General features: G+C 31.2%; 3 protein-coding genes across 4 annotated transcripts; all 3 read left to right on the top strand.

Moving 5' to 3' along the window:
- Positions 1 to 771: 771 nt before the first annotated feature.
- Positions 772 to 6486, top strand: LOC139841607 (iron-sulfur assembly protein IscA-like 2, mitochondrial). The gene is made up of 5 exons (XM_071831822.1): positions 772 to 1289; positions 5101 to 5225; positions 5309 to 5417; positions 5521 to 5574; positions 6319 to 6486. Exons 1-5 carry the CDS (start codon positions 1110 to 1112, stop codon positions 6484 to 6486), a joined length of 636 nt encoding a protein of 211 aa, XP_071687923.1. The 5' UTR covers positions 772 to 1109.
- Positions 6487 to 7576: 1090 nt separating this feature from the next.
- On the top strand, positions 7577 to 7879 carry LOC139841612 (uncharacterized). The gene has a single exon (XM_071831827.1). It carries the CDS (start codon positions 7577 to 7579, stop codon positions 7877 to 7879), a length of 303 nt encoding a protein of 100 aa, XP_071687928.1.
- A 5543-nt stretch (positions 7880 to 13422) lies between these two features.
- Positions 13423 to 17073, top strand: LOC139876510 (alpha carbonic anhydrase 1, chloroplastic-like). Of its 2 annotated transcripts, none has more exons than XM_071863846.1 (6): positions 13423 to 13553; positions 14286 to 14538; positions 15660 to 15766; positions 15863 to 15965; positions 16436 to 16621; positions 16714 to 17073. In XM_071863846.1, exons 2-6 carry the CDS (start codon positions 14347 to 14349, stop codon positions 16846 to 16848), a joined length of 723 nt encoding a protein of 240 aa, XP_071719947.1. In that variant the 5' UTR covers positions 13423 to 13553; positions 14286 to 14346; the 3' UTR covers positions 16849 to 17073. The 2 variants fall into 2 exon arrangements, with proteins under 2 accessions (XP_071719947.1, XP_071719940.1); XM_071863839.1 differs by having other exon boundaries at positions 13424 to 13553; positions 14318 to 14538; positions 16714 to 17071.
- The last annotated feature ends 9519 nt before the right edge of the window (positions 17074 to 26592 follow it).

Below are 26592 nucleotides of genomic sequence, written 5' to 3' on the forward strand. Positions count from 1 at the left end.
TATGCTATTATAAGCCTTCATTTTGTCTATATCCACTGTTGTAAAAAACCCGATTAATCACCGACTAATCCCAGATTTCTCATTTATAAGAGCATTCCGTTTCGAATTTTCAAAACTCGTTTAATTAATCGGCCAACATCGATTGCTGGGTCAAAATCAAATTTTGTAATCAAAGCGGTCGAAGTCAAAATTGATCAACATTTTAACATGAATTTAAAGTAGAACTATAGAGTTTATGGACAAAATGAACAATTTTAGATAATTATGTTAAAGTTTATGTTTATGATTTTTTTTTATATTTACACATATAATTTACAAAATTTACCACCGAACCTTTGGTTGAGTGGTAAAAAGTCTTAGTTCGTTATGGGCCCGTATCCTTGAAAGAATAGGTGTGAGTTCGAATCCTAGGAGGAGTTTTCTCCAAGGTTGTGTCTATGGTATCCTTCACTCCTTGCGGGCCAAGAAGATAACCTAAAGTATTACGGGTACGCTTTGCTCGATGGATGTGAGTAGTTTCTTCCTAACGCGTGTGTGAGTGTTAACCGAATTCGCCGTTCAGAAAAATAATAATAATTATAATAATTTTCAAAATTTAATATTTAAATGTATAAAGTAGAATGCGATTAATTCTCATTAATTCTCAAATTGCCAATTAGTAATTGAAAAGTACTAACCGATTAATCAACCAATAGCGAATTTTGCAACCTTAATCATATATATCCAAGCCATCCAAAGTCCAGATACTTTTGTAAACAGTCCGGGTACAATAGGTTTGGATGATGTTCAAGGATTGGGTGTGAAATCCAATTTTGAGGGTTGGGTATGAAAAATCCAATTTGAAACCAAACACACCAATACTTGTGGCTTCAACACGCAACACAACCCACGGTGCCTGTTTAACCAAAGCACGAAGCTTCCATCTCCCAAACGACGAATTCTCAAAATCAAACATTTCAGCCAACACTTTTTTCTGCTCTTGACGATATAACAAACACAACAAATTTATCAATTCGATTTCAGATTCAATCAATTCACCCAAAAACCTTCATTAATCCTCACCAATCCCTAAAACTCACTGAAACAACAACAACAACAACAACAATATTATGCAGTCATCAAGGCCGTTGGTTCAGCGCGTGGCATCAATTTTCGCATCCCGAATTCGTCAGAATTCAAGGCTTTTTAGCTCAACGTCAACGTCTTCATCAGTTCTTGCTAAAGAACCTCAATCGTCTTCCATATCTTCCGAACAAGAATCTGTCTACTTGTCTGATAATTGCGTTCGGGTACTTTCTTTATCTTTTGTTATATAATGATACAGACATTAGATATACAGATGTGTTCATGCTATTTGAAGGCTCTGATACACGTTATTGTTAGTTTATGTAAATAAGATTCTATAAGCAAGATGCAAAGCAAAATTCGAGTAAATAATGATATTAACTTTGCAACAGAAGTTTAGGTTTAGTACACTGTGATTCGATGTGCTTGACATAAGTAAAATGAGATAGTTTTAGGGGGTATTGTTCTTCCGAATATAAGATGCACAATCTGTAGGTTCATTGATATTCTGAATTGTTAACTTACTAACAATTGTTAGCAGTTAATAAGTTAATATTCTTAACCATTTTTTGATAGGTTCATTAGTCCTCCCTCCACCACTTTAACCCAAAAATATTGGCTCTGAAAATAATCTAATATCAGTTGTGGAAATGAATCTTATTTGGTATCCACCATGAGAGACGCATTTCAACTACTATCATGATATGGAGAATCATAGTGATAACTTATGTAGTTATGTAGCAAAAGCATCTCACAGGTATAATCTAAAACCCGGCTAAAAGTGGGAAACATGATGTAGCTTAAATCAATTGAACATACGAATTTCTTGAACAATATGCACATGTTGACAAATTTACAATGGTACAAATATAATGTTCTTTGAAATAGAATTTTGTAGAGATTAAGATAGGATCAGTATTACCTGAGGTCATGGGGTTCAAGTGTTGTGATGGACATTATGTATGTATTCGTGTAAAAATTGTGTTGGTGTGCGCGTTTGCCTTAAAAAATAAATAAAAATATAGGATCAATACTAGTTTTTATCCAGTTACCTAGTTTAGCGTTATCCTTTTGTTTGGTTTCCTTGTAGTCGTTTAATTTTCTGTTTTCCTAGTCTTAGTTTAATTTCACCATCCAGTTTGGTCATGTCATGATCCAAGGGTTCGATTCCGTTTTTCTTTCTAGTTTTATGCCCTGTAGGCGGTTGTCCTTGTTGCGGGTCCCTGTTCATGTCGCTGTCCATGTTTCTGTTCTTGTCCTTGTTTCGCTATAGCCCAAAGCCCTTTATCACTGAATTAGCACAAGATGAAATTCCTGTGCAAGTTTGTAATGATTTACATCATTGCTTTAACTTCAGGAGTGTAGAGATTAGAGATAGGATTATCAGTTTTAATTCAGTTACCTACTTTATATATACCCTAGTATTTGGTTTCCTTGTACTTATCTGTTTTTTATTTTTCTTGTCTTGTGTTATTCTATATATTAAGAGCTTAACCTCTTAATGAAATAATGGGAAATCCCTCATTTGAATAAGTTTTCTGGGTTTGATTAGTTAAATACTTAAATGGGACACCTAAACATTTCAAATGTCTAGTACGTTGTATATAAGTTCATGTGTACATCGACATCCATGAGCATCATCAAATTGTTTTTTTGCCAATTTTATGCATTATTTAGTTGCTAATATGTGTTGAATCGCTTCATTTTGGGAAATTGAATGGATAAAGCATATGAAAATAGTTTTATATACTTTTAGAGTGTTCGGTTATAGTAATGTAACAACTAGAATCCCAAATTCGAGGGAGGTGCCAAATTCTTAGATTTCGGATAAAAACTTGGTTGCCACAAACGATGACAAGAAGTGCTATGATTTAGTTAAATTTGTAATTAAAGTTGTATATCAATGTGAGTCCATACTCAACGGATTATATTGAGAGTTCAAAAGCTAATATATGTCTCCAAGATTTAGCTATTTATTATTTTGATATTGAGAACTTATGTGCTTGGCTTCTTATGTGAGATGCGTATGTGATATGTTTGTACAATAGGATGTAGGTTAGAAGCGACTAGCTATATGTGTTCAGCTTGAAGCAATCTGGTGAGGATATACAACTAAATCATACATGAATTTGACAAAAAAAATTATTAATGCAGCTCAAGGATATCAATGTAGATGTACATAATCCTTTATACACCAAACAATTGATATGTTGTAGGCCGTATGCGACCCATGTATCTACTTTTTAAGTCCTAAGTTGAATCACACCATATATGTTCAGTTCTACATCCTATGGTGTGCATTTGGTTTAGAAACCTTTTCGAATGATTATATCTGATTCATGTTGGTCCCTTCTATCTGTTTTAGATCAGACCTATGGTGTACGCTATACAGGTAAGAGGATCTTTACATAAAGCCTTACTTCAAATACTTAGAAATATTGTTTTTATATTATATATAATATATAATTATATAATAAATAATGAATTAGGATCACAAAATGGCATTGTAGCTAGTTAGCACATTACGTAAGCATGTGTATCAGGCATTACAGCCGTTAAAATATGCAGACAGATCTATATTGAACAGAAAAATCTGTTATAGTCGAGGTTTATTGATGGATTCCATAAATATTCGGATATTATGATGGTGCCTGAGGATGTCTTTTTTTTTTTTTTCCTTAAGATGAAAGAAAATGAAGGTTGCTAGTTGTTAAACTATGACAAGAATCAAGAAAAATATAATAGTTCGATTTTGTGAGTTGGATGTGACCAAGTTATCTTTTTTGCCCTTTGGGGCCTTGCCTTTACAAAAAAAAATAAAATAAAAAAATAAATGAAGATGGACTAACTTGAGCATTAGATTGACAACATTTAAGTATCGATTACATATTTTACTATTAATATACTAGCCGTAATATTAATGTCTTTCAAAAGCTTGTTTCCTCATTGAGATGGGGGCTTTGTCAAGATCATATCACGCATTGTTGTAAATGATGGCCGTCTCGGCCGACTAGTGGGTTTGGGACTAGCCCGTCCCATTTCGCCCAAAACGTCTAATAAGTCGGTCAAAGTCGGTATGAGGCGGGTCTGAGACAGTCAAAGTCAAGGTTGGTCAATATTAGGTCAAATTTTTAATGTTTTTTTTAGTCAGATTTTGTGCCCTATACATATGTTTGAGATATTACGTTTGAAATATTTATCTGTAATATATATGTTAAAATATATTTTACTAAAAGTCAACATTAGTCGACGTCCGACTAGTCACCGACTCGACCGACTAGTCGTTTTAAAGTCTCAACCGACTCGTCTCCGTCTGCCGACTAGTTTAACCTTGCTATCACGATGTTGAGAAATGAACTCAATGTAAAGCCAATTGAGTACCATTATTGGCAGCTACATATGAAAATAGTCCGTCACCACTAATTGATTGACGGTTCCTTTTGAAAAAAGTTTTTGAAGCAATGATCTAAGACACGTATACTAGATAATTGTTTCTTGATACATCCATATTAGCAACTGTGAATCAGATTAACCCATGAAGAATGCTGAGCAGGGGACATATATATCATGCAATTATACCACTAAGCACTAGATATGGAATTAATAGCTAGCGATTACAACTTTAGTTTTACTAATGCTCTGTGAAGTTTTGCCTTTGTCAACCTCATTCGGTTTTATGATCTGTTTCATTTTGAGCTACATTTAATGTTGCAAATGGTTCTATTATAGTAGTATTCAGTAACAATTCAGGACACAGAATAGGGCCATGCATTTGGATTAGCCTAGTCTTATTTTACGTAGAAAAAAGTGACATGTCCTCTAGATATTGGGCGCTCCTTTCATGTTACTTTCTGTTTAATTCAGTTTGGTACAAGTTGTTATAACATAAAGGTAGTAGGAATGATGTTTGTTTCATGCTTTTGATTTCCATACTTTTAAATGCACGTACACCCATTTTGCTGTTAAATGAGAACACTGTTTAGAACTCAAAATATATTAAACCACTTATATATACTTTATTCTTAAATTATTTAGAGGATGAAAGAATTGCAAGCTGATGAAGCTAAGGAGAAAATGCTTCGATTAAGCATAGAAGCAGGTGGTTGCTCCGGTTTTCAATACAACTTCGAACTAGAAGAGAAACCCAATAATGATGACAGGTTTGCTATTCATACACAAATTGATATGTTTAAAATTTTGTATTATGACTAGTCTTTCATAAGTATATATGGAAATCGTGTAGGATTTTTGAGAGGGATGGTGTTAAATTGGTGGTTGACACAATATCATTGGGGTTTGTAAAAGGTGCAACGGTTGATTATGTTGAAGAGCTTATCCGTTCTGGATTTCAGGTAACTTACTTTTTTAAACTTTCGTTTGCAGTTCAAGTTATTCTTCGACGCACATCCTACTGTTTACTAAGATTAACGAAAACCTACTGGTTTTGTTGTGCAGGTGGCAGCAAATCCAAGTGCAGTTGGTGGATGTAGCTGTAAAAGTTCGTTTATGGTAAAATAGTTTACTAAGAAACAAACACGACCCAACATCATTTCTGTAGTCAGATTCAAACATACACCCAGAGACCATGATGTGGATTTAATGATGTTTTTGAAACGTAAATTATGAGAGTATTTTATTAACACATGATAGTTGTTGATAGCAACTGTATGTTTTTCAGAACACCTGTATTCTTTATATATTCAAACTTCGACTTGAGTTGGATGAATAAAATTGGTTCTTTTCATGAATGGAACAAAATATGTAATATGTTTTTAGATATATGAGAAATGTATCAGTGATTAATCTGAAGGGGCATTTTCTTGATGAATCTATATTTGTATTATAAATCACCTCGGCCCCTCAAACTTTTATCGTATTTGTTTTGTCTCAACAAACGTGCTCAAGTTTAGTCACTCTACGAAGTACAGTATTATGCAAGTATAGACACTTTAATCATAAAATCATGATCCGATCAAACGAATTTTTTTAAGTAAATAATGATAGTAATATTTAATTTAACCAATTAGGATGCAAGATTAACGATATTTAGCGGAGTTATTAGTCTCATATAAACGGAAACGGGGCAAATGATAAAGTTTTCCCTATTCATGATATCTTGTGAAGATTTGTACTTTTACTATGATATTCTGATATACATGACTTAATCTAGTTATCCTATCATCGTTTTCGACTCTTTTTTTCGGCAATATAAAATATACTATTAGTGAGGTTTAAACCTAAACATTTTGTTAGATTATGACATCCGAAACCGATATCGAGTGTCATGGTATGCAATTCATTCGTCCAGTACAAGCGTCCACATTACTATTTTGGGATGTTCCATTTCAAGTGTCCACTATGTATTTTAACCAATCAGAAGAGGTTATTCTAAAGAGAAAATTTTTGATTAGTGGAGAATAAAATTAGTGAGATTTTCTAAAACTGAGTGTAAATGTAAGTGTGCACTTGTAATGAGACTGATATAGTAGTTATGGGAAATTGATCAAAATACACTTTTTTTTAAAGGCTTCAAACAAAATACACTTTTAAAAAAAATTGTCTTTTTACACCATTCAGTAGATGGGAATTCTGTCTACCACCTTTATCTGTCGTCGACTACCATTTTTACAAAGTATTCGACGGTTTTTTCGTCGACTACTCAATACAGGTGGTCTACTATATAGTCGACGAAGTTATAAGGCAGTAGACGTAACCCTGGTAGACTACCTAAAAAACAAGGCATACTGTCTACTGCCTTGTTGTTACTGTCTACTGCCTTGTTGTTGCTGTCTACTACCTTTTTAGGTACTATTACTGTAAGTCTGTAACAGTGTTGGGAATAGTACCTAGCATCAAAAAGTCCAAAATATTATAAAACAAAAACAGTAGACAGTAAAAACAAGGAAGTAGACACTAACAAGGCAGTAGACAGTAACAACAAGGTAGTAAACAGTTTGCCTTGTTTTTTAGGTAGTCTACCAAGGTTACGTCTACTGCCTTATAACTTCGTCGACTATATAGTAGACCACCTGTATTGAGTAGTCGACGAAAAAACCGTCGACTACTTTGTAAAAATGGTAGTCGACGACAGATAAAGGTGGTAGACAGAATTCCCGTCTACTGAGTGGTGTAAAAAGATAATAATTTTTTTTTAAAAAGTATATTTTGTTTGAAGCCTTTAAAAAAGTGTATTTTGATCAATTTCCCTGTAGTTATTTGGATGAAGTAGTAATTCAGTAAGCCCAATAGAAATGATAAAACCCAATGGGCCAAGTAGTAGGGTTGGAATGAAGATGATAAAACACATAAGCTTATCTCTAATTTTTGTTCGCTCGCGTAGGTAAGGGTTTAGACTTGAGAATAGAGGTTTATCCTTTAGGTTTTCAGTTTCAAATTAGGGACGATGCAAGGATCATCACCTGCAACAACAACAACAACAGCAGTAGGAGGAGGAGGAGGGAATATTAATAAAACGAATACGCGGAAATTAAAACTACCAGGCCCAAAGGAAATGGTGGCACACTATGAATCTAAAGGTATGCAGCCTCAAGAAGCTTCTCTTAAAGTAATTCAAGATCTTCAGGATCTTTTACTCAAAGTTGTTGTCACCAACAAGAAGAATTATAACAATCACAAGCCTGATGATGTAGCAACAACAATAAGGAGGCTAGAATCTAAGTTAAATTCTAAACCAGGGTACCCACAAACATTAGCAATTGGTATTGTTTCTGGAGCTGTGTTTCATATCTTACCTCAAGTTGCTGCTTCAGTTGCTAATATTTGGAATTCTGTTAATTCTTCTCGTCCCTCATGAACAAGAAGATACTATACAACTTGTACTTTTCACCATCACTTGTGATTTTTGTAGCCTTTTATTTTATCTTAATTGATTACCAATAAGATATGATGTTGTGATTTTCTATCATGTTGATGTTAATGTTTTAAATGTTAAGAACACAGCATTTTGTTTGAGAAGTTTAGCTTCTTTGTGGTTCATCCAGTGGCGATTACAGGATTATAATTCAATGTTGGGTCTTTAAATTTTTTTTTCAGAACTAAATATATTTGAATGTTATTTTATTGTTAGTTTACTTTAAAAAACTATAAATTCGAATAATATAAGGGGTCCGAGTAGTTAAATTTTGTGGTTTACTATACACTTTAAAAGAAAAAACTATAAATCCGAAAAATATATGGGGTCATGCAGTTAAATTTATTGGTGTCCTGTACAATTTTTTGGGTACTTTTTACTAAAAATTTTCGAACTAGTGGTGTCCCGTGACCCCACGGGTCTCTAACTAAAGTCGCCACTGGGTTCATCCTTGATAGCTAATAAGAAGGAAATATGAGAAATGGGTTATGGGTTATGGGTCAAAATTACCTCCTCTCTACTGATGTGGTGTTGGGTACATGAGTTGTGCTAAGATTCTCAGTTTCTTTATATAGAGTTGCTACACCCTATCAATACACAAAAATAGAAGTAACAATAACATGTCAAGCTTCAACATAAGTCTAATTCTTAAAACCTTGTATAATTTCATTCTTAGGTGTTTGGCAGTTCACATGTGGTTAAAAATAGCACGATCGTATAGTTAAACTTGGTTATGTGATTCGCTTGTATCGTGTATGCACCTTCCGGCTCATATCGTAATTTTGGTCTTAATGGATAAGGTAAGAGTCAAACAACGTCTAACATGGTTCTTCCAGCCCATATGTTGCATAATGGATCCTGGGTTTTATTTCGATTCAGTTTGATAACTTGCAAGGAGTAAATGGATAAGGTTTTCAATGTTCATGTACTAATACTTGGTACTAGCGTGAAGTCTAATGATGTGAGATATAAGACACTTCTGACTGCAACAGGGGTTCGTATCAATTATAAGGTAACGACCTTTCTTGGCTCTGTTATCATTTGTTTTTTATCTAATGGTGAAGGTAAAGCTCAATCTTACATATTTCAGTTATGTTAATTTATGATGAATGTGTTGGCTGGAGGGCCTTTGGACCATTTAAACTTGAGGTGGCAAAATTTGTAGGTCAAGGTAACAGGTCTAAACATGCCGGGTTGACCCGAAATACTTTTTGTATGAAGTTCACTTTTCGATAGATGATTTGTGTGCCAAATAGTTTATATGAATGCTAATATAAAAGTTTCTTTGTAGATATTTGTTCCTGCGATAATTTATGCCTTGATGATTTTTAAACCGAAATCACTGATTTCAATCTGACCAAACAGTTTTATGACACCTCAGCTTGACTGTATTCAACATAATGCTGGGAAGTTTTGGCTACCATACTCCAGAGTAAGTTTCTCTTAAATCTATTTCCGACACAATAAAATTTCATAGTTTTGTTAGATATTTATTTCAGCCGCCGTGGTGGAACGTGAACACTTAATTGGAAGAAAACTACTGTATCATCGTATATCCAACACAACAACATTTCATAGTTTTGTTAGAACCTGTAAACATCGTTTAAGAAGATTTTGTTTATGTCTCTTGATTTTTCTTCGTAGAAGAATAAAGTTTTATTTCAATAGTTAATATAGTACTTAACATGATATTAGTTTTATTTTTCATGATGATGCGGCAACCAACTATTGTAAAATTTCATTACGAGATCATGACTTAAACGCAGCACCAATGAATTAGAGTACTTACACGGTAGCAGCTCGATCGATTAAAGTGACGTAAAAATGCCATACTTGGCATGGTCCGTAATGATATCATACATGTTGGCGTGAACATTTAAGAAGAAGATACGCCCTTATGACTACAACGTAGCTACATAAATTCTTAAGATAAGAATTTTGCTTAACAATAAACCTTAGAGCTAACTCCAACTGTGTATTAGGTTTTTTTGTTGTTGTTGATTAATGTAATTAATAGAACTCAATAACCAATCTCTTAAAGCCTAATCGGTAAATTTAATAAGCAGCAATAGAATTAGAAAGTGCATAGAAATTGGGTCACATCACCACAAATAAGGGAATGTGTCATGCATTATCTCTTTCTGGTCCTCACATTGTTGAAATAAGAATTTTCTAGTAAGTCAAAGTTGATCCAAAGTGGTTCATATGGGTCCATTTTTGGCCATTTCTGAAGCTCAGATCAAAAGACCTATCCACATACTGCAGCTTTTTTGCCCATAAACACATCTCATATTCATATTGCATAATGGGTCGACTAATAAAGTTGATAACATCTTCTTACATTTGGGAATGGTTCAGGCGACGATCTCCCAGTTGGATATCTGGTTTCAAATCCGGTGGAGGAGCTGTTTTTATGCGGTTTAGACCCTTCTTAAGGCAGCTCGGTGTGCTTAGTGTTCGCTAGTGTTTATCCATTGTATGATTGTTGTTGCGGCAATGGTTGCCGTTTTCCCGAATGTTGTCGCTGTTTATTGTTATGTTTAATGTATAATTTAGTACAACCCTTACTTAGGTTTTCGTTGTTAGCTTGTTAGGCATTTACTTTCCTAGTTATTTGTGTTACGCCCTGTTGGTAGGAATTTTGATTTAGGCTTGTATTTTGTGCCGTTTGTTTTAGCTAGGTTTTGGATTCCTTTGTATTCAGTTGTACTTGTTTGAGCTTCGAATTTGTTCTATGTTATCGTTTTTTTACCCAAAAAAAAAAAAATTAAGGTGTGATTTATACATCACTATTTTTTCGCTATAGCATTAAATGTGCCGTAGAGTGTTGTGCAATTAAAATATTTTAAAACGTGTTTGGTGTTATATGGCTAAAAATGATAGTGTACGGTCAATCCACATACATTAAATTACAATAGTTAATGAATTATTTTGATTAAAAGTGATTTTTATATTATTTCATCTATTACCGGTTATTTGTTGTGAACCCGAATTAGTACGGTTTCTTTGTCCGATTTAAGTCATTAATGATGCAAAGCCAAAGTACATGATAATTTGAAACGGAAGTACCCAATAGCCTGGTTTGTTTATATGGTGTTTCAATACTCTCTTGTTGCTTATGAGTTTCATTGTTTCATTCTTTTATTATTTTTAATAAAATTAATAATAATATTCACCAAATAACCTTTATTCGATTTTTTTACATGTTTCATTCATCCATTGCATGAATATATCATTTGACTTCTTATAAGATGACAGAACTATACACTTACTGTAAGGAAATGGTTACACAATGATTATCGCTTTCGAGCCGTGGTGCACTCAAATCGGTATCTTTTTTATATATATTTAAAAAGTTCTGGACCACCACTTTATGTGGCATGTATGATCGTCTCCATTGCAATCGGAAATGACCATATAAGAGGTTTTGCGTCATTAGAACACAGTCCATTACTTCAACTTAATTCAACGGAGATCATTAACTTTAACTTTGTTAAATATAATGTCAAGTCCACTGAATAGTCACAAGAAACTTCTAAAACGATCCAAGAAAAATAAACCATACATTTTTATAACCGAAAGGTTCAAAAGCATAGAAGATCGAGATCTATACTTGATTACATGAAAGTTGACATATAAAATTACGGAAGTTTTTAAACGCAAAATCACACACGCTACACGAATATATTCATTTTTGTCTATTAGAGACTCGAACCCACAATGACCTTAAAGTTGGAGGAGTCACTTTGATACTGCTAGGCCAACGATCCTTTGATAAATTACGGGATTTATGGGTATCAAAACCCAGACAAAACCCAAGCCTTTTTTTTCTATTTTTTTTTTTTTTTTACGGCAGGAAGGGGTCAGTGATAGGTCCGAACGCGATGTCAGAACCCACCCACTCGATCAATTCCTTGGACAAACCATATACAATCCTGCCGCTTTTCAGGAGGAAACCCCACGACGTATCTATACGGGCATTGCGTATGATAAAACCCCCTCGGATGAGGCTCAAACGCATAGACATCCGAAATCTCCAAGGCCCATGAAATAGACGGGTAAGCACAAGAGAAATATTTCCGCATCACATGGGAGTTGTTGGAAAATTACGTCCTCACTTCTCACCACCCAGCCCAATGATAAACAGTAAAGAAATAAGAATAATCCATAACACAAGATATAACGCGGAAACTCCAAAGGAGAAAAACCACATGCCTTCAAAGAGAGAAAACACACTATATCACAAATTTGTACAGTGACACAGATCCGATAGCTAAATATATCATAAATTATTACATTGACATAGACATTTATTTAACAATTCTCTCTTAAACCCAATATTCTCTTACAAAGACTCTCATTAAATCTTAAAGTATATTGTTTGTAACTGTCGAGTTGAGAATGAAAGCATCACCATCTTTTATAATCAATTCCAACTTGGTCACCAAATACAACTCGGTCTCTAAGGTTGACTTGGTCTTCATGGACAATCACCGTCTTCAAGATACAACTTGGCCCTCATGTCCAAAACACGGTCTTCAAGACAACTTGGTCCCAAGTCCACAATTTATGATATTGAATTAACCACTAACAATAATGGATCAGAATTTAATCGCAAGAACCTTTGGTCTTTGTTGTCGGAAGTGTTATTTGAAAATGTGATTTGATAAATGGATCGAAATTGTGGTTTTGCTCAAAATTGCACGGACCACTGTAATTTTGCGATGGGAGCCTCCAAGTTGTCTGTTTTGAAATTTGGTTTGTGGCGTAAAAATACGTTGCGATTTTATGGCGAGTTTTCAGGGACCGTAAGATTACAGTGCTACCTCCGAAATTTTTCGGTGACTATTTAAAAAATAAATGTCTTTTATGAGTGTTGGTTTGAGTTCGTTTCATATATATTTAGATATTTAAATTAATATCATCGAACTATGTAGCATTTTATTTATAGATCGTTCATTTTTATTGGAAATGTTATTGGTATTGTGGTAGGGCCTCAAGAGGTCAAATGTAAGACCCATGTTGGATGGCTCAGGATTATTTGTATTTGTATATTGTATTGTATACAATTTACAAAGCAGTTCATACATAAAGTAAATTTATTTTTTGTGGTCGAAAACTTTCATTAAAGCATTAATCAGAAAAATATGACACTATCAAATTAGTCTTGTGCTATAATCTATAATAACTAGTAGCCTTCAAAAAAAAAAAAAAAAAAAATTAGAAGTATTTATGCATTTAAAGTTTCTGATAACTTTAAACAATTAATAATATATAGTTATCCAGTAGTAAATACGTAGTAACAAATATTCGTGCCTGTCTTCTTTGGATATAATAATAATAATAATAATAATAATAAATATAAAAACAAAATATGCTTGGTCATAATATCACATGCTTTATTCTTTAGATCTCTATAGCTACCCTCCAAAAGCTACCTTGTTTCTATATATAGACAACAATTAAACATGTCATATGCAAGTGACAATACAAATAGCATTACTGATTATTTCTTCACTATCTGCATCTTCCTATCTCCATTCGTTCATGGCTTCTCAAGTTCTTTTCTTATTCTTCATGTCATTACTCTTGTTTCTTACAATATCTCCTTACTTTGGTATGATCCCCTTTCTATATGTATGGTTATTGTTTACTACGAGTGCGTTACACTTGCACAAGTTTATAGTACCTTTACTAACTTATGAAAATATAATCTCATTTTTTAATATCTAGTAGCATTCTTTAGTAAATTAAATTTTTAGCTTATGTTGAAAAATAAGCCACTTAAAGTAGAATCTAAAAATAAGTTAGGAACTTAGGAAATATTATTTGTATAGTTACATTTACACCTTGTGTCTTTATATATTCTTTACTTTTGTTATTATATGTCATTTTACATTTTTAATCTTCAGCTAACTTAGAGAAGTCTTATAAACATAAGCTTGAGGTTCCAGCTTGAAACATAAAATCAAGCTAGATATAAACTTTTATTTTGAGCTACCATCTAGTTTTACAGAACACTCCCCGCGCATACATATATACTTAGTTATTATAAAAAAAAATTAAAAAATCAATGAATTTTTTGTATATAGATATATAAATAATTAGGTTCTACTTCTAGGTGGTTTCGAATTTTAGGTATGACGTGACTTTAATCTTACCGTAATAGCTTTAGCTTAATTAATTGATAATCCTCTTATAGTCGTATGTCTTATAAGATTATAAAAAGCATAATCTATTTATTATCCAAACAATAATATCTTACGTGACCTATTTCCATTAAATTGATTTGAATTTGGATTTGAGTTCGGGTTTGTGATTAGCTTTTTGAATTAAATGTTACTCGTAGAATGTTGATGTTGATTGATTGTTGACAAACAGTGAGTGGTGGTGGACCACAATTTAGTTACATGGGCCCATCAGGCCCACAAAGATGGGGGAGTTTAAGCCCAACATACTCAGCTTGTTCTAATGGTAAATTTCAGTCTCCGGTGAATATCATAAAGTCAAAATGTGTTTCCGGTCGACACTTAAAGCAATTAGACATCGAATATCATGTTGCTGTGAACGCTACTCTTGTTGACAATCTTTTCAATGTTGCGGTTTGTATTTTTTTCTTATCTATTTTTAATTCATTTTGACTTTTAATTCCATAATGTTGACTCTAGTCAAGATTAACGTTGCCGTTGCACTTTTTATAATTTTAGAATCTTGAATTTTAATCTGGTCAACTCAATTTTTTACGTTTTAGTTATTAAAATAGACCGATGTTAATTTATATTTGTACAAAAAGTAAATTTCATCTATTGTAAGTCTGTAAAAAAATTCGATAACACCAAACCATAATTATAATTATATCAATACAAAACATACTTTTACTCTTCACGAGGATTTTTTACTCCCTAAAGAGTATTTTAGTCTTTTGACACCTTAGATAATTGCTTAAATCGAGCCGAATACTAAACTAAGCATATAACTGTGGTTTTGGTTAAGATTATGAACTAACCGAAGTTTGCAGTTCGGTTATGAAAATAAAGAATAAGAGATATCCTTATCGGTTTAACTACACCGTGAGTTTTTCTTTAGATTTCTATCTTATTGTGTATATATGTAATGTATATATGCATTTTTCAACATCAATAATTATTATTTAACTCTACTTCTGTATAAAAACTAGATATAAAATAATAATTATTCGATTTACAAAATAAATAATTTGTTGTTGATAAATTCAAATAATAATGTTGAAAACTAAAAGTGAGACGCTACACTTACAAAAATTTGTATAAAAAGTATTATAAAATAAAGTGGACCAATTATGTGAAGAATAAAGTTAAGAGAAAAAGAAAAAGATGTGTAATTACATTCGTGAAACTCCACTGTCATATCATTTGTAAGTTTTGGTATTTTTCAAATTAAAAAGTGTGGTTTTTTCAACTTTCTAGTTGTGATTCTACTTTTGCTCATTGCTGGTCCATTTACTTGAATGAGTTCAGTATTGAGTATTGACTCCAATTATGTTCTTTTATTTGAACTGATCTTCTCGGTTTTCCACTTATTTTTTATGAAATTTTCTTGTTGAGGCTTCGAATCTGATTTTTTTAGTCTTTGAATTTTGTGTTCGTATTCATCATTTTTCCATTTTTAACCAACCTTGGCTTTTGTTTTTTTTTAGTTTCTACTGTGATGTTGATCAACGAATTGAATCTGAAATTTGGTGCAGATGAATTATGATGGAAATGCAGGAATCTTTAGATTGAATGGAAAAAACTATAGTCTTGTACAAATGCATTGGCATTCGCCTTCAGAGCATCACCTTGGTGGCGTTCGGTATGTCCTTATTTCCTAACCATATGTTGTACGAGTAAATATTAAAGCCGGAACGTATGATAATAAAACACTAGTATATACATATTATGTCTATAGGTATGATGCTGAGCTTCATTTGGTTCACAAATCTGTTGATGGTGAAGTGTCCGTTATAGGTGTTCTTTACCGTTATGGCCATCCTGACCCTCTACTGTCTAAGGTACGTATTTCATTCATATTTGCTTCAAACAGTTCACTAAGCTATTGTTTAAAATTGTATAGTACATCTAGTTATTAACTTGAATCCGGATCACTTTTTCAACCTTTAAAAATTATAATTGTGTCGGCAAAATTGTAATGTACTTCAACTAAATTAAAAAATATATATACGTTATGAGTTTAACTAATATTCCATGTAACCAAAAATATGGTTACACTTAAGTGTCAGATCTAGAAAAGACAGTGGTGTCATTCGTGAAAAGCTTCAAAATTTTTTCACTAGATGACTTATTTTAATGATATTACTTAATAAAATTTAAAATATCTACTGGTGTCACTAGTTAAACTCAAAAATAAAAATTTATTAGACGGCTTATTTCATTATTAGCTCGTGTTACCGGTGCTAACCTAGTAGGTGTGCCCCTTGTTACAAATACAAATAATTGATGTTAAAGTATTTGCACAAAACAGATACAAACCAAATTGGCGCAACTGCAGAAGATGGTTCATAGCTCATCTCACGAACAAACTCAAATAGCTATCGGAACCATCACAACACATGAAATTAGAAAACATACACGCAAGTATTACCGATATGTAGGATCTTTTTCCACACCTCCATGCACTGAAGGAGTTATATGGAACATTCTTGGCAAGGTATAAACACATGATTACTTCATGAGAAATTATTTTTGTTCCATTTGTTTCATTTTATGGTTTTTAACACCGTGGTCTAATCAAACTCATAGGTGAGGTCTATTTCACGAGAACAAGTAGCGGCTTTAAAAGCACCTTTGATTATTGGATGCAAAAGCAACTCGAGACCTGTTCAGCCGTTGAACGGAAGAAAGATAGAGATGTTTAATGACGAGATGAGCCACTAACAACAAACTTTCCCACATTCATCGTGACTCAAGTTTTTGATATCCTATTTCAGATTTATGTGCTAGTGTTAACTTGGTTACCTTTTCACTCGCTTTTGTGAAAGATATTTAGGTGGTCTCATGCTATGTTTTATCTGTAATCCAGTTTATCTGCGCGGTTCGATAATCATGATTAAACTCAACAAATAAAATTAATGTTCCGTAGATTGGTATATACTACTAGTATCTTGTTTGTCCATATAATTGAGTGATGAGTCGTTCATTAGTTATTTATATTTTGTTACATAAGTATTATTACAAACTAGAACATAGTGTTGGCAATGGTAATCGAAGGTGAGATAACAAAAATTGGTACATGACAACGTTTGATAATGATATACTCAAGACGCATTGATATTTCAACTACGAAAATTGATAGATCCACTTTAACTGCGCATTAGATAGTTGTTAAAATGCCCCGTTCATATCGATTATAAACGAAACATAATAATTGATTTGATTTCATTGCGAGGTATTTGACCTCTAAATGATACATTTTACAAACATTGCATTCGTTTTTAAAAGACAAACTTTCATCACATCGAAAGTTGACAGCATGCATACCATTTCATAATATATCCAACTATAAATGACTTAATAATATTCTTGATGAACTCAACGACTCGAATACAACGTCTTTTGAAATATACCATGAACGACTCCAAGTAATATCTCTAAAATGAGCAAATGCACAGCGGAAGATTTCTTTCATACCTGAGAATAAACATGCTTTCAAGTGTCAACCAAAAGGTTGGTGAGTTCATTAGTTTATCATAAACATTCATTTCCATCATTTTAATAGACCACAAGATTTAATTTTCATAGTTAACTGCAGGAACACTCATCTGGAAATAGAAATTATCATACAGTGAACACTCATCTGTATAAAAATCATTCATATGGTGAACACCTGGTAACTGACATTAACAAATGCATATAGAATATCCCCAAATATACAGGTACACTCATTTGTATATAAAATCGAAGTACTAAAGCATCCATAACCTGGATGGGGTTTGTTAGGCCCATAGATCTATCTTCAGGATTCGCGTCAATTAGGGGGTCTGTTCCCTAATTCTTAGGCTACCAAGCTAAAAGGGTGATATTCAATTTCGATAATCCAACCATAGAATGTAGTTTCGATTACTTGTGTCTATTTCGTAAAACATTTATAAAAGCAGCGCATGTATTCTCAGTCCCAAAAATATAAAGAGTAAAATGGAGCAAATGAACTCACGGTACGATATTTTGTAGTAAAAATATGCATACGACGGAACTGAACAATGCAGGATTGACCTCGAATTCACGAACCTATATCATTTATGTATATATTAACACATATAATTGAAGTCGAATAATTTATGTATTATTATTAATATAACTGTTATTTTAGTAATTCATGTCTTAATATATTTATTTTATATACTTTAAATAATTAATTTATAAACTATAATTTTATTAAGTATATTTTATGTAACTAACTTTTATTGTAATAATAATAATAATAATAATAATATTATTATTATTATTATTATTATTATTATTAATATTAGTATTGATAATAATAATAATATAGTTGTATTGGTAAAAGTAATAATAATGATAGTAATAATATTAAAAATGATAAAAATATTAATAATAATGTTAATACTAATAATGATAAAAATAATAATAATGATAATTTTAATAAAAATATTAATTTTAATAATAATGATAATATATAATAATAATAATAAATAATAATAATAATAATAATAATAATAATAATAATAATAATAATAATAATAATAATAATAATAATAATAATAATAATAATAATAATGGGTAATAAGTAAACTACCTCAAAGAACTAGCCTTTAAAAAAAATGCCCAAGTCCGGGTTTGAACCCGCGACGTCTCGCTAACCCGATAACGCCTTTAACCATTCCTTTGCCACCTCAATTCTGATTTAATTGATACACCAAATCTATTTATCCTAATACAAATGTCTGTCTTCTTCTTCTTCTTATAAAAAAAAATTGCCACACCCCGGGCTCGAACCCAAGACCTCTCGTTTAATCCATCAACACCCTAACCATTCCTCTGCTTCTTAATTTCTATTATAATTACTGATTAATTTACTTTTAACTCGTCATCATTTACATTCCAACAAACTTGGTGCCACTGCCATCAAATTTATCGAGATATCATCACGTACGAAATCAGTCTAAACAATCTTGGGTCTCGGCCCATTAATGATTTCACAAGCCCAAAACTAATTGCCCAAATCAACATGAACGTTTTTAAAAGAATTCGGTAGCAGCAAAAAATAATAATATTGTGAATGGTTTCGTGGGCTATAGTTGTCGGCCACCAAGACATCTCGTTGATTACTCATCATCTTTGTGTATTTCATCAATCACCACCATTATCAAATTATTTTCACTAAACCGAAGCTAAAGGAGATACATCTCGTTGACCGAGAAATCGTGGCTTTGACTAAGTTTGAACCCGTTGATCGAGAAATCTCGGGAGACGAACATCTTGTCTCGATCGCCTTCTAAAAATGAGATCTCGGGAGAGATCTCGGGGAGATCTCGGGAGATTTACAACACTGGATACAGCCATAGAAATTCGTTGTAACATAGAAAAAAAATACTATTCATCATCTTCTTTGTATCATCGTTTTATCTTCATCCTTTCCATACGTCTTCCTTTTATTCGTAAACTATAAACATATATAAAGTAGCTGTAGAAGCAGTGTGCCAGTAGCAACCATGAAATAATTGAAACAGAATTGTGACAACCCGGAAAATTCCAACCAAAATTAAACTTTATCTTTATATTATTCCGACACGATAAGCAAAGTTTGTTAAGTTATATCTCAAGAATTTTAAACTGTGTTCATACATTCATTATAACCTCGACCAAATTTCGACGATTCACGAACTGTTATATATAAATAGATATGTATATGTATGTATGTATGTATGTATGTATGTATGTATGTATGTATGTATGTATGTATGTGTGTGTATATATATATATATATATATATATATATATATATATATATATTATAACTTGAGAATATTAATAAAGTATTAAACGTATAATACTTTACACGAACGTATTTGTTTCAACATGTTTATCGATGGAATTAAAAGATAATATCAAATGATTGATTTATCATATACATTGTGATATGATTACGGGTCCATCTTATGAGGTCCACTGTGATTTAAGAAATCTATTCTTTTTGACAACATTCGGAAAATGGTAAAGTGATTTATAAGTAAGAACGTGGAGTGTAAATAACTTAGATGTTGGATATCGACAAGTTAAGTAACTCGACATTTTTCATTAAGATGATTTCATACGTTTATTTAACCTTTGGACTTTATCTCACGCTTCACCAACATACTGTAATTTAAAAACTTGAAACCTATTATGAATATATATGATTCTACTTTTCTAAAACATTTTATGATATAACGATTTCTATTATTTTAACCTTTAAACAAAATGATTCTTAAATATATTTAGTTTTGGAAAACAAAATTATCATATTTATTTGATTTAGTTTCAAACGTACAAAAACGTTTTTAGTTTAAAAAAGAACTTTATTATTAAAACGTATATAACTTTTATAAATATCTAGAACCACTTTTGACAACTCATTACTTAACCAGAATGATAAAGATAACGATATTTATATTTTATTTTATTAAATATATTTATATAACGATTTAAATTAATATTATATATATATATATATTTATACGCGTATTATGCGTACATAGTTTTATACTTTTACTATACTTAAACTTAAACTTTACCTTTACTTTATTTTTAATTTACTTTAACTTTAATAATTCACTTTAATAATTCATACTTTAATAATTCACTTTAATAATTCATACTTTAATAATTCACTTTAATAATTCAAAAATCTATTATAAATAGAATTCAATAGGTTTCATTATTTCATAGAAACTTGAAAATATTTTTCTCTAAACTCTTTCAATCGATTTACATATATATATATATATATTTACTTCGTATTATTTCAAGATATTATTAGTATACATAAAATATTACGATGGAGTGTTGTCTGAGTGATTTCGAAATTGTTTTTCGAGCGGGATAGAGCTAAGGAAATTATGGGTTATAGCTATGGAGGTTATGGGTATGGTTCGGGAGTATTGCTCGTGAGTCAAACTAGTGTTTATCATCCCCGTTGCGTCTACGTACTTTTTCTGTAATATTGAATCTCAATATTGATACGTGAGCACTCATAACTTAACTTTTATATATTATTAGTGTATCCCTGACTAGTGCTCGAGTATATAGGATTATGCATGCTTATACATTCGTTATTGTCGTTAGATAGTTTATGTCGAATCTTGAATTAAATACATATGCTATTAAGATAAGGTATATGATATGCACGTCATTGGAAAGCTAGCGAAAAATTGAGAATTTTTCATTTAGATATCGAATGGTTTCGATGAACGGTTTAGAAGTTATAGTCAATTGAATTTTTGTAAAAGTGATTATTATTATCGTCGTTATTATCGTCGTTATAATCTAATTATTATTATTATTATTATTATTATTATTATTATTATTATTATTATTATTATTATTATTATTATTATTATTATTATTATTATTATTATTATTATCATCATTGTCGTTATTAATAAAAGATATTATTGTTATTTTTATTTTTATTATTATCGTTATTATCGTTAAGGTTATAATTATTATTATTATTATTATTATTATTATTATTATTATTATTATTATTATTATTATTATTATTATTATTATTATATTATCATTCAAATAATTATTAGTATTATCATTAATATTATTATTATTAGTATTATTATAATTAAAACTAATATTAGTAACATCTAATTATTATGATTACTATTATTATTATTAATATATTATTATTAATATGAACGCGATATAAAAGACAACTAAAAGCTATTAAACGAAGCGATTAGGAAATAATGAGTATGAGTATCATGATGAAATTAAGATATTGTAAGATATTGATTTAAAGGAAAAAATAGCGTTTTCATTATTTTACTATTATTATTATTAAAATTATTTTTAATATTAAAATTATCATTTTTAATAAAATATCACTGTTAATCTGAAACATCATTATTATTATTATTATCATTTTAGTACTATTATTAATAAAAATTATCATTTTATCATTTTTAGAAAATATAATTATTGTTATTTTTATTAGTAGAATAATAATTATTATTACAAAATAATACAACTTTTACTTATTATTATTATTATTATTATCAATATTATTTTATCAAATAAATATGTGATACAAAGATATTTTACTACGTATAATATAATTACATTAATAATACCTATCATATTATTTTTATGATATTAAATGAACTTTATAAATTTTATTACTTAAGATATATAAAAGTATATTTTTATTATAAAAATTTTAATATAAAATATTATTTATTAATAAAAGAACTATATTATTTACTTTAATAAAATCTATTAAAAATATTTAAATATATAAAACGACTATATTTAAACTATATAATAATCATGTATAAATTTTGGAAGACATTTTGGTCAATATGACTTTTGTTGATTTTTGCATATTTAGTCTCGAGCATTAGGATTGTGATACACTACGACTTGACCTAAATTGTTAGACAGATATTGATCAAACATATAAATATATATAATTAATATAGGTTCGTGAATCCGAGGCCAACCTTGCACTTGTTCAATGCCATCATATGCTTAATTACTACGAAATACAATATTGTGAGTTTCATTTGCTCCCTTTTTAAATGCTTTTGCAATATATATATATATTTTTAGGACTGAGAATACATGCGCTGTTTTTTATAAATGTTTGATGAAATAGACACAAGTACTTGAAACTACATTGTATGGTTAGATTACTATACCGAATATCGCCCCTTCAAGTCTGGTAACCTAAGAATTAGGGAAATGGCCCCTAATTGACGTGAATCCTAAAGATAGATCTATGGGCCTAACAAACCTCATTCTGGAATTTGGAATGCTTTAGTACTTCGATTTAAATGGTGATTGCGATTGCCAATATTTATGGCATACTTGCGAGTATGCGGGGGATATTCTATATGCATTATGTTAATGTCGGTTATCAGGTGTCCATCATATGAATGATTTTTATGCACTTACGAGTGTAATGAGATTTATGAAAAAATGAGAATCTTGTGGTCTATTATATAAATGGGAAATGATTGATTATGATAAACTAATGAACTCACCAACCTTTTGGTTGACACTTTAAAGCATGCTTATTCTCAGGTATTAAGAAAATCTTCCGCTGTGCATTAGCTCATTTTAAGGATATTACTTGGAGTCATTCATGGCATATTTCGAAAGACGTTGCATTCGAGTCGTTGAGTTCATCAAGATTATTATTAAGTCAATTATAGTTGGATGTATTATGAAATGGTATGCATGCTGTCAAATTTCGATGTAAAGAAAGTTTGTCTTTTGAAAACGAGTGCAATGTTTGTAAAATGTATCATATAGAGGTCAAATACCTCGCGATGTAATTAACTATTGTGAATCGTTTATAATGTATATGAATGGGTCCTTTCAGTTGGTATCAGAGCGGTGGTCTTAGCGAACCAGGTCTGCATTAGTGTGTCTAACTGATAGTCGTTAGGATGCATTAGTGAGTCTGGACTTCGACCGTGTCTGCATGTCAAAAGTTTTGCTTATCATTTTTGTCAGAAATCGTCTGCTTATCATTCTTAGTCTAGACACGTCTTACTGCATTGATTACATGAATAGTGTATAGACAAAATTCATATCTTAGCGTATTTGTTATTGTAAACTTTGCCTGACATATCCCGTAAATTCCTCCGTAATCTACGAAATCTTTTGCGCTATATATATAGATATTCTATGTAATTAGAATACCGCCCGATAGCCGGAAAATCATTTCATATCTAAAAATCCTTTATTCAATCGAACGAAATGGAATTCGTCATTAGTTCAAGTCCCTCGAATTCCGATGTGGAATCCCACTCAAGCTCCGAAAGCAGTGTGACTGGAATGGATCAACCAATCAGTAATCATCTATTTTGGATGAATTGGGGATGGGTTCGTAGCCTCCTCAATCATTGGAAGGCGATCCTTTCCATCCGCCACATTGCCCTCTTGGCGAATGAAATGTCCCGTTCTTATTGATTAAAAACGTTCCATATTAATTGATTTCGTTGCGAGGTTTTGACCTCTATATGAGACGTTTTTCAAAGACTGCATTCATTTTAAAACAAACATAACCTTTATTTCATCAATAAAGGTTTAAAAGTTTTACGTAGATTATCAAATAATGATAATCTAAAATATCCTGTTTACACACGACCATTACATAATGGTTTACAATACAAATATGTTACAACAAAATAAGTTTCTCGAATGCAGTTTTTACACAATATCATACAAGCATGGACTCCAAATCTCGTCCTTATTTAAGTATGCGACAGCGGAAGCTCTTAATAATCACCTGAGAATAAACATGCTTTAAAACGTCAACAAAAATGTTGGTGAGTTATAGGTTTAACCTATATATATCAAATCATAATAATAGACCACAAGATTTCATATTTCAATACATATCCCATACATAGAGATAAAAATCATTCATATGGTGAACACCTGGTAACCGACATTAACAAGATGCATATATAAGAATATCCCCATCATTCCGGGACACCCTTCGGATATGATATAAATTTCGAAGTACTAAAGCATCCGGTACTTTGGATGGGGTTTGTTAAGCCCAATAGATCTATCTTTAGGATTCGCGTCAATTAGGGTGTCTGTTCCCTAATTCTTAGATTACCAGACTTAATAAAAAGGGGCATATTCGATTTCGATAATTCAACCATAGAATGTAGTTTCACGTACTTGTGTCTATTTTGTAAATCATTTATAAAACCTGCATGTATTCTCATCCCAAAAATATTAGATTTTAAAAGTGGGACTATAACTCACTTTCACAGATTTTTACTTCGTCGAGAAGTAAGACTTGGCCACTGTTGATTCACGAACCTATAACAATATATACATATATATTAAAGTATGTTCAAAATATATTTACAACACTTTTAATATATTTTGATGTTTTAAGTTTATTAAGTCAGCTGTCCTCGTTAGTAACCTACAACTAGTTGTCCACAGTTAGATGTACAGAAATAAATCAATAAATATTATCTTGAATCAATCCACGACCCAGTGTATACGTATCTCAGTATTGATCACAACTCAAACTATATATATTTTGGAATCAACCTCAACCCTGTATAGCTAACTCCAACATTCACATATAGAGTGTCTATGGTTGTTCCGAAATATATATAGATGTGTCGACATGATAGGTCGAAACATTGTATACGTGTCTATGGTATCTCAAGATTACATAATATACAATACAAGTTGATTAAGTTATGGTTGGAATAGATTTGTTACCAATTTTCACGTAGCTAAAATGAGAAAAATTATCCAATCTTGTTTTACCCATAACTTCTTCATTTTAAATCCGTTTTGAATGAATCAAATTGCTATGGTTTCATATTGAACTGTATTTTATGAATCTAAACAGAAAAAGTATAGGTTTATAGTCGGAAAAATAAGTTACAAGTCGTTTTTGTAAAGGTAGTCATTTCAGTCGAAAGAACGACGTCTAGATGACCATTTTAGAAAACATACTTCCACTTTGAGTTTAACCATAATTTTTGGATATAGTTTCATGTTCATAATAAAAATCATTTTCTCAGAATAACAACTTTTAAATCAAAGTTTATCATAGTTTTTAATTAACTAACCCAAAACAGCCCGCGGTGTTACTACGACGGCGTAAATCCGGTTTTACGGTGTTTTTCGTGTTTCCAGGTTTTAAATCATTAAGTTAGCATATCATATAGATATAGAACATGTGTTTAGTTAATTTTAAAAGTCAAGTTAGAAGGATTAACTTTTGTTTGCGAACAAGTTTAGAATTAACTAAACTATGTTCTAGTGATTACGAGTTTAAATCTTCGAATAAGATAGTTTTATATATATGAATCGAATGATGTTATGAACATCATTACTACCTCAAGTTTAGTAGGTAAACCTACTGGAAGTGACAAGAAATGATCTAGCTTCAAAGGATCTTGGATGGCTTGAAAGTTCTTGAAGTAGGATCATGACACAAAAACAAGTTCAAGTAAGATTTTTACTCGAATTAAGATAGTTTATAGTTATAGAAATTGAATCAAAGTTTGAATATGAATATTACCTTGAATAAGAAAGATAACCTACTGTATATAACAAAGGTTTCTTGATCTTAGATGATTACTTGGAATGGATTAGAAAGCTTGGAAGTAAATTAGTAAACTTGAAGGGATTTTTGAAGTATTCTTGAAGTGTTTTTCCTATGATGATTATAGCTTGATTCTTGAAGTGATTTTTGATGAAGATGATGATTAACTACTGGAAAAATACGTTCATAATAGTGTGGGTGTGTTGAGAGAGAATTAGAAAGAGATTTGGAAGTGAAATGGAGTGAATGATGAGTGTTAATTGGTGAGTGGTGAGTGGGGTTAAAAGGAGTTCTAGTTAGTTGACTAGCTCATGGTAGAAGTTAAAATTGATTAGTCATACATGACATAATCA

The sequence above is a fragment of the Rutidosis leptorrhynchoides genome, chromosome 1 (assembly GCF_046630445.1).
Source record: "Rutidosis leptorrhynchoides isolate AG116_Rl617_1_P2 chromosome 1, CSIRO_AGI_Rlap_v1, whole genome shotgun sequence".
Lineage (NCBI taxonomy): Eukaryota > Viridiplantae > Streptophyta > Magnoliopsida > Asterales > Asteraceae > Rutidosis > Rutidosis leptorrhynchoides.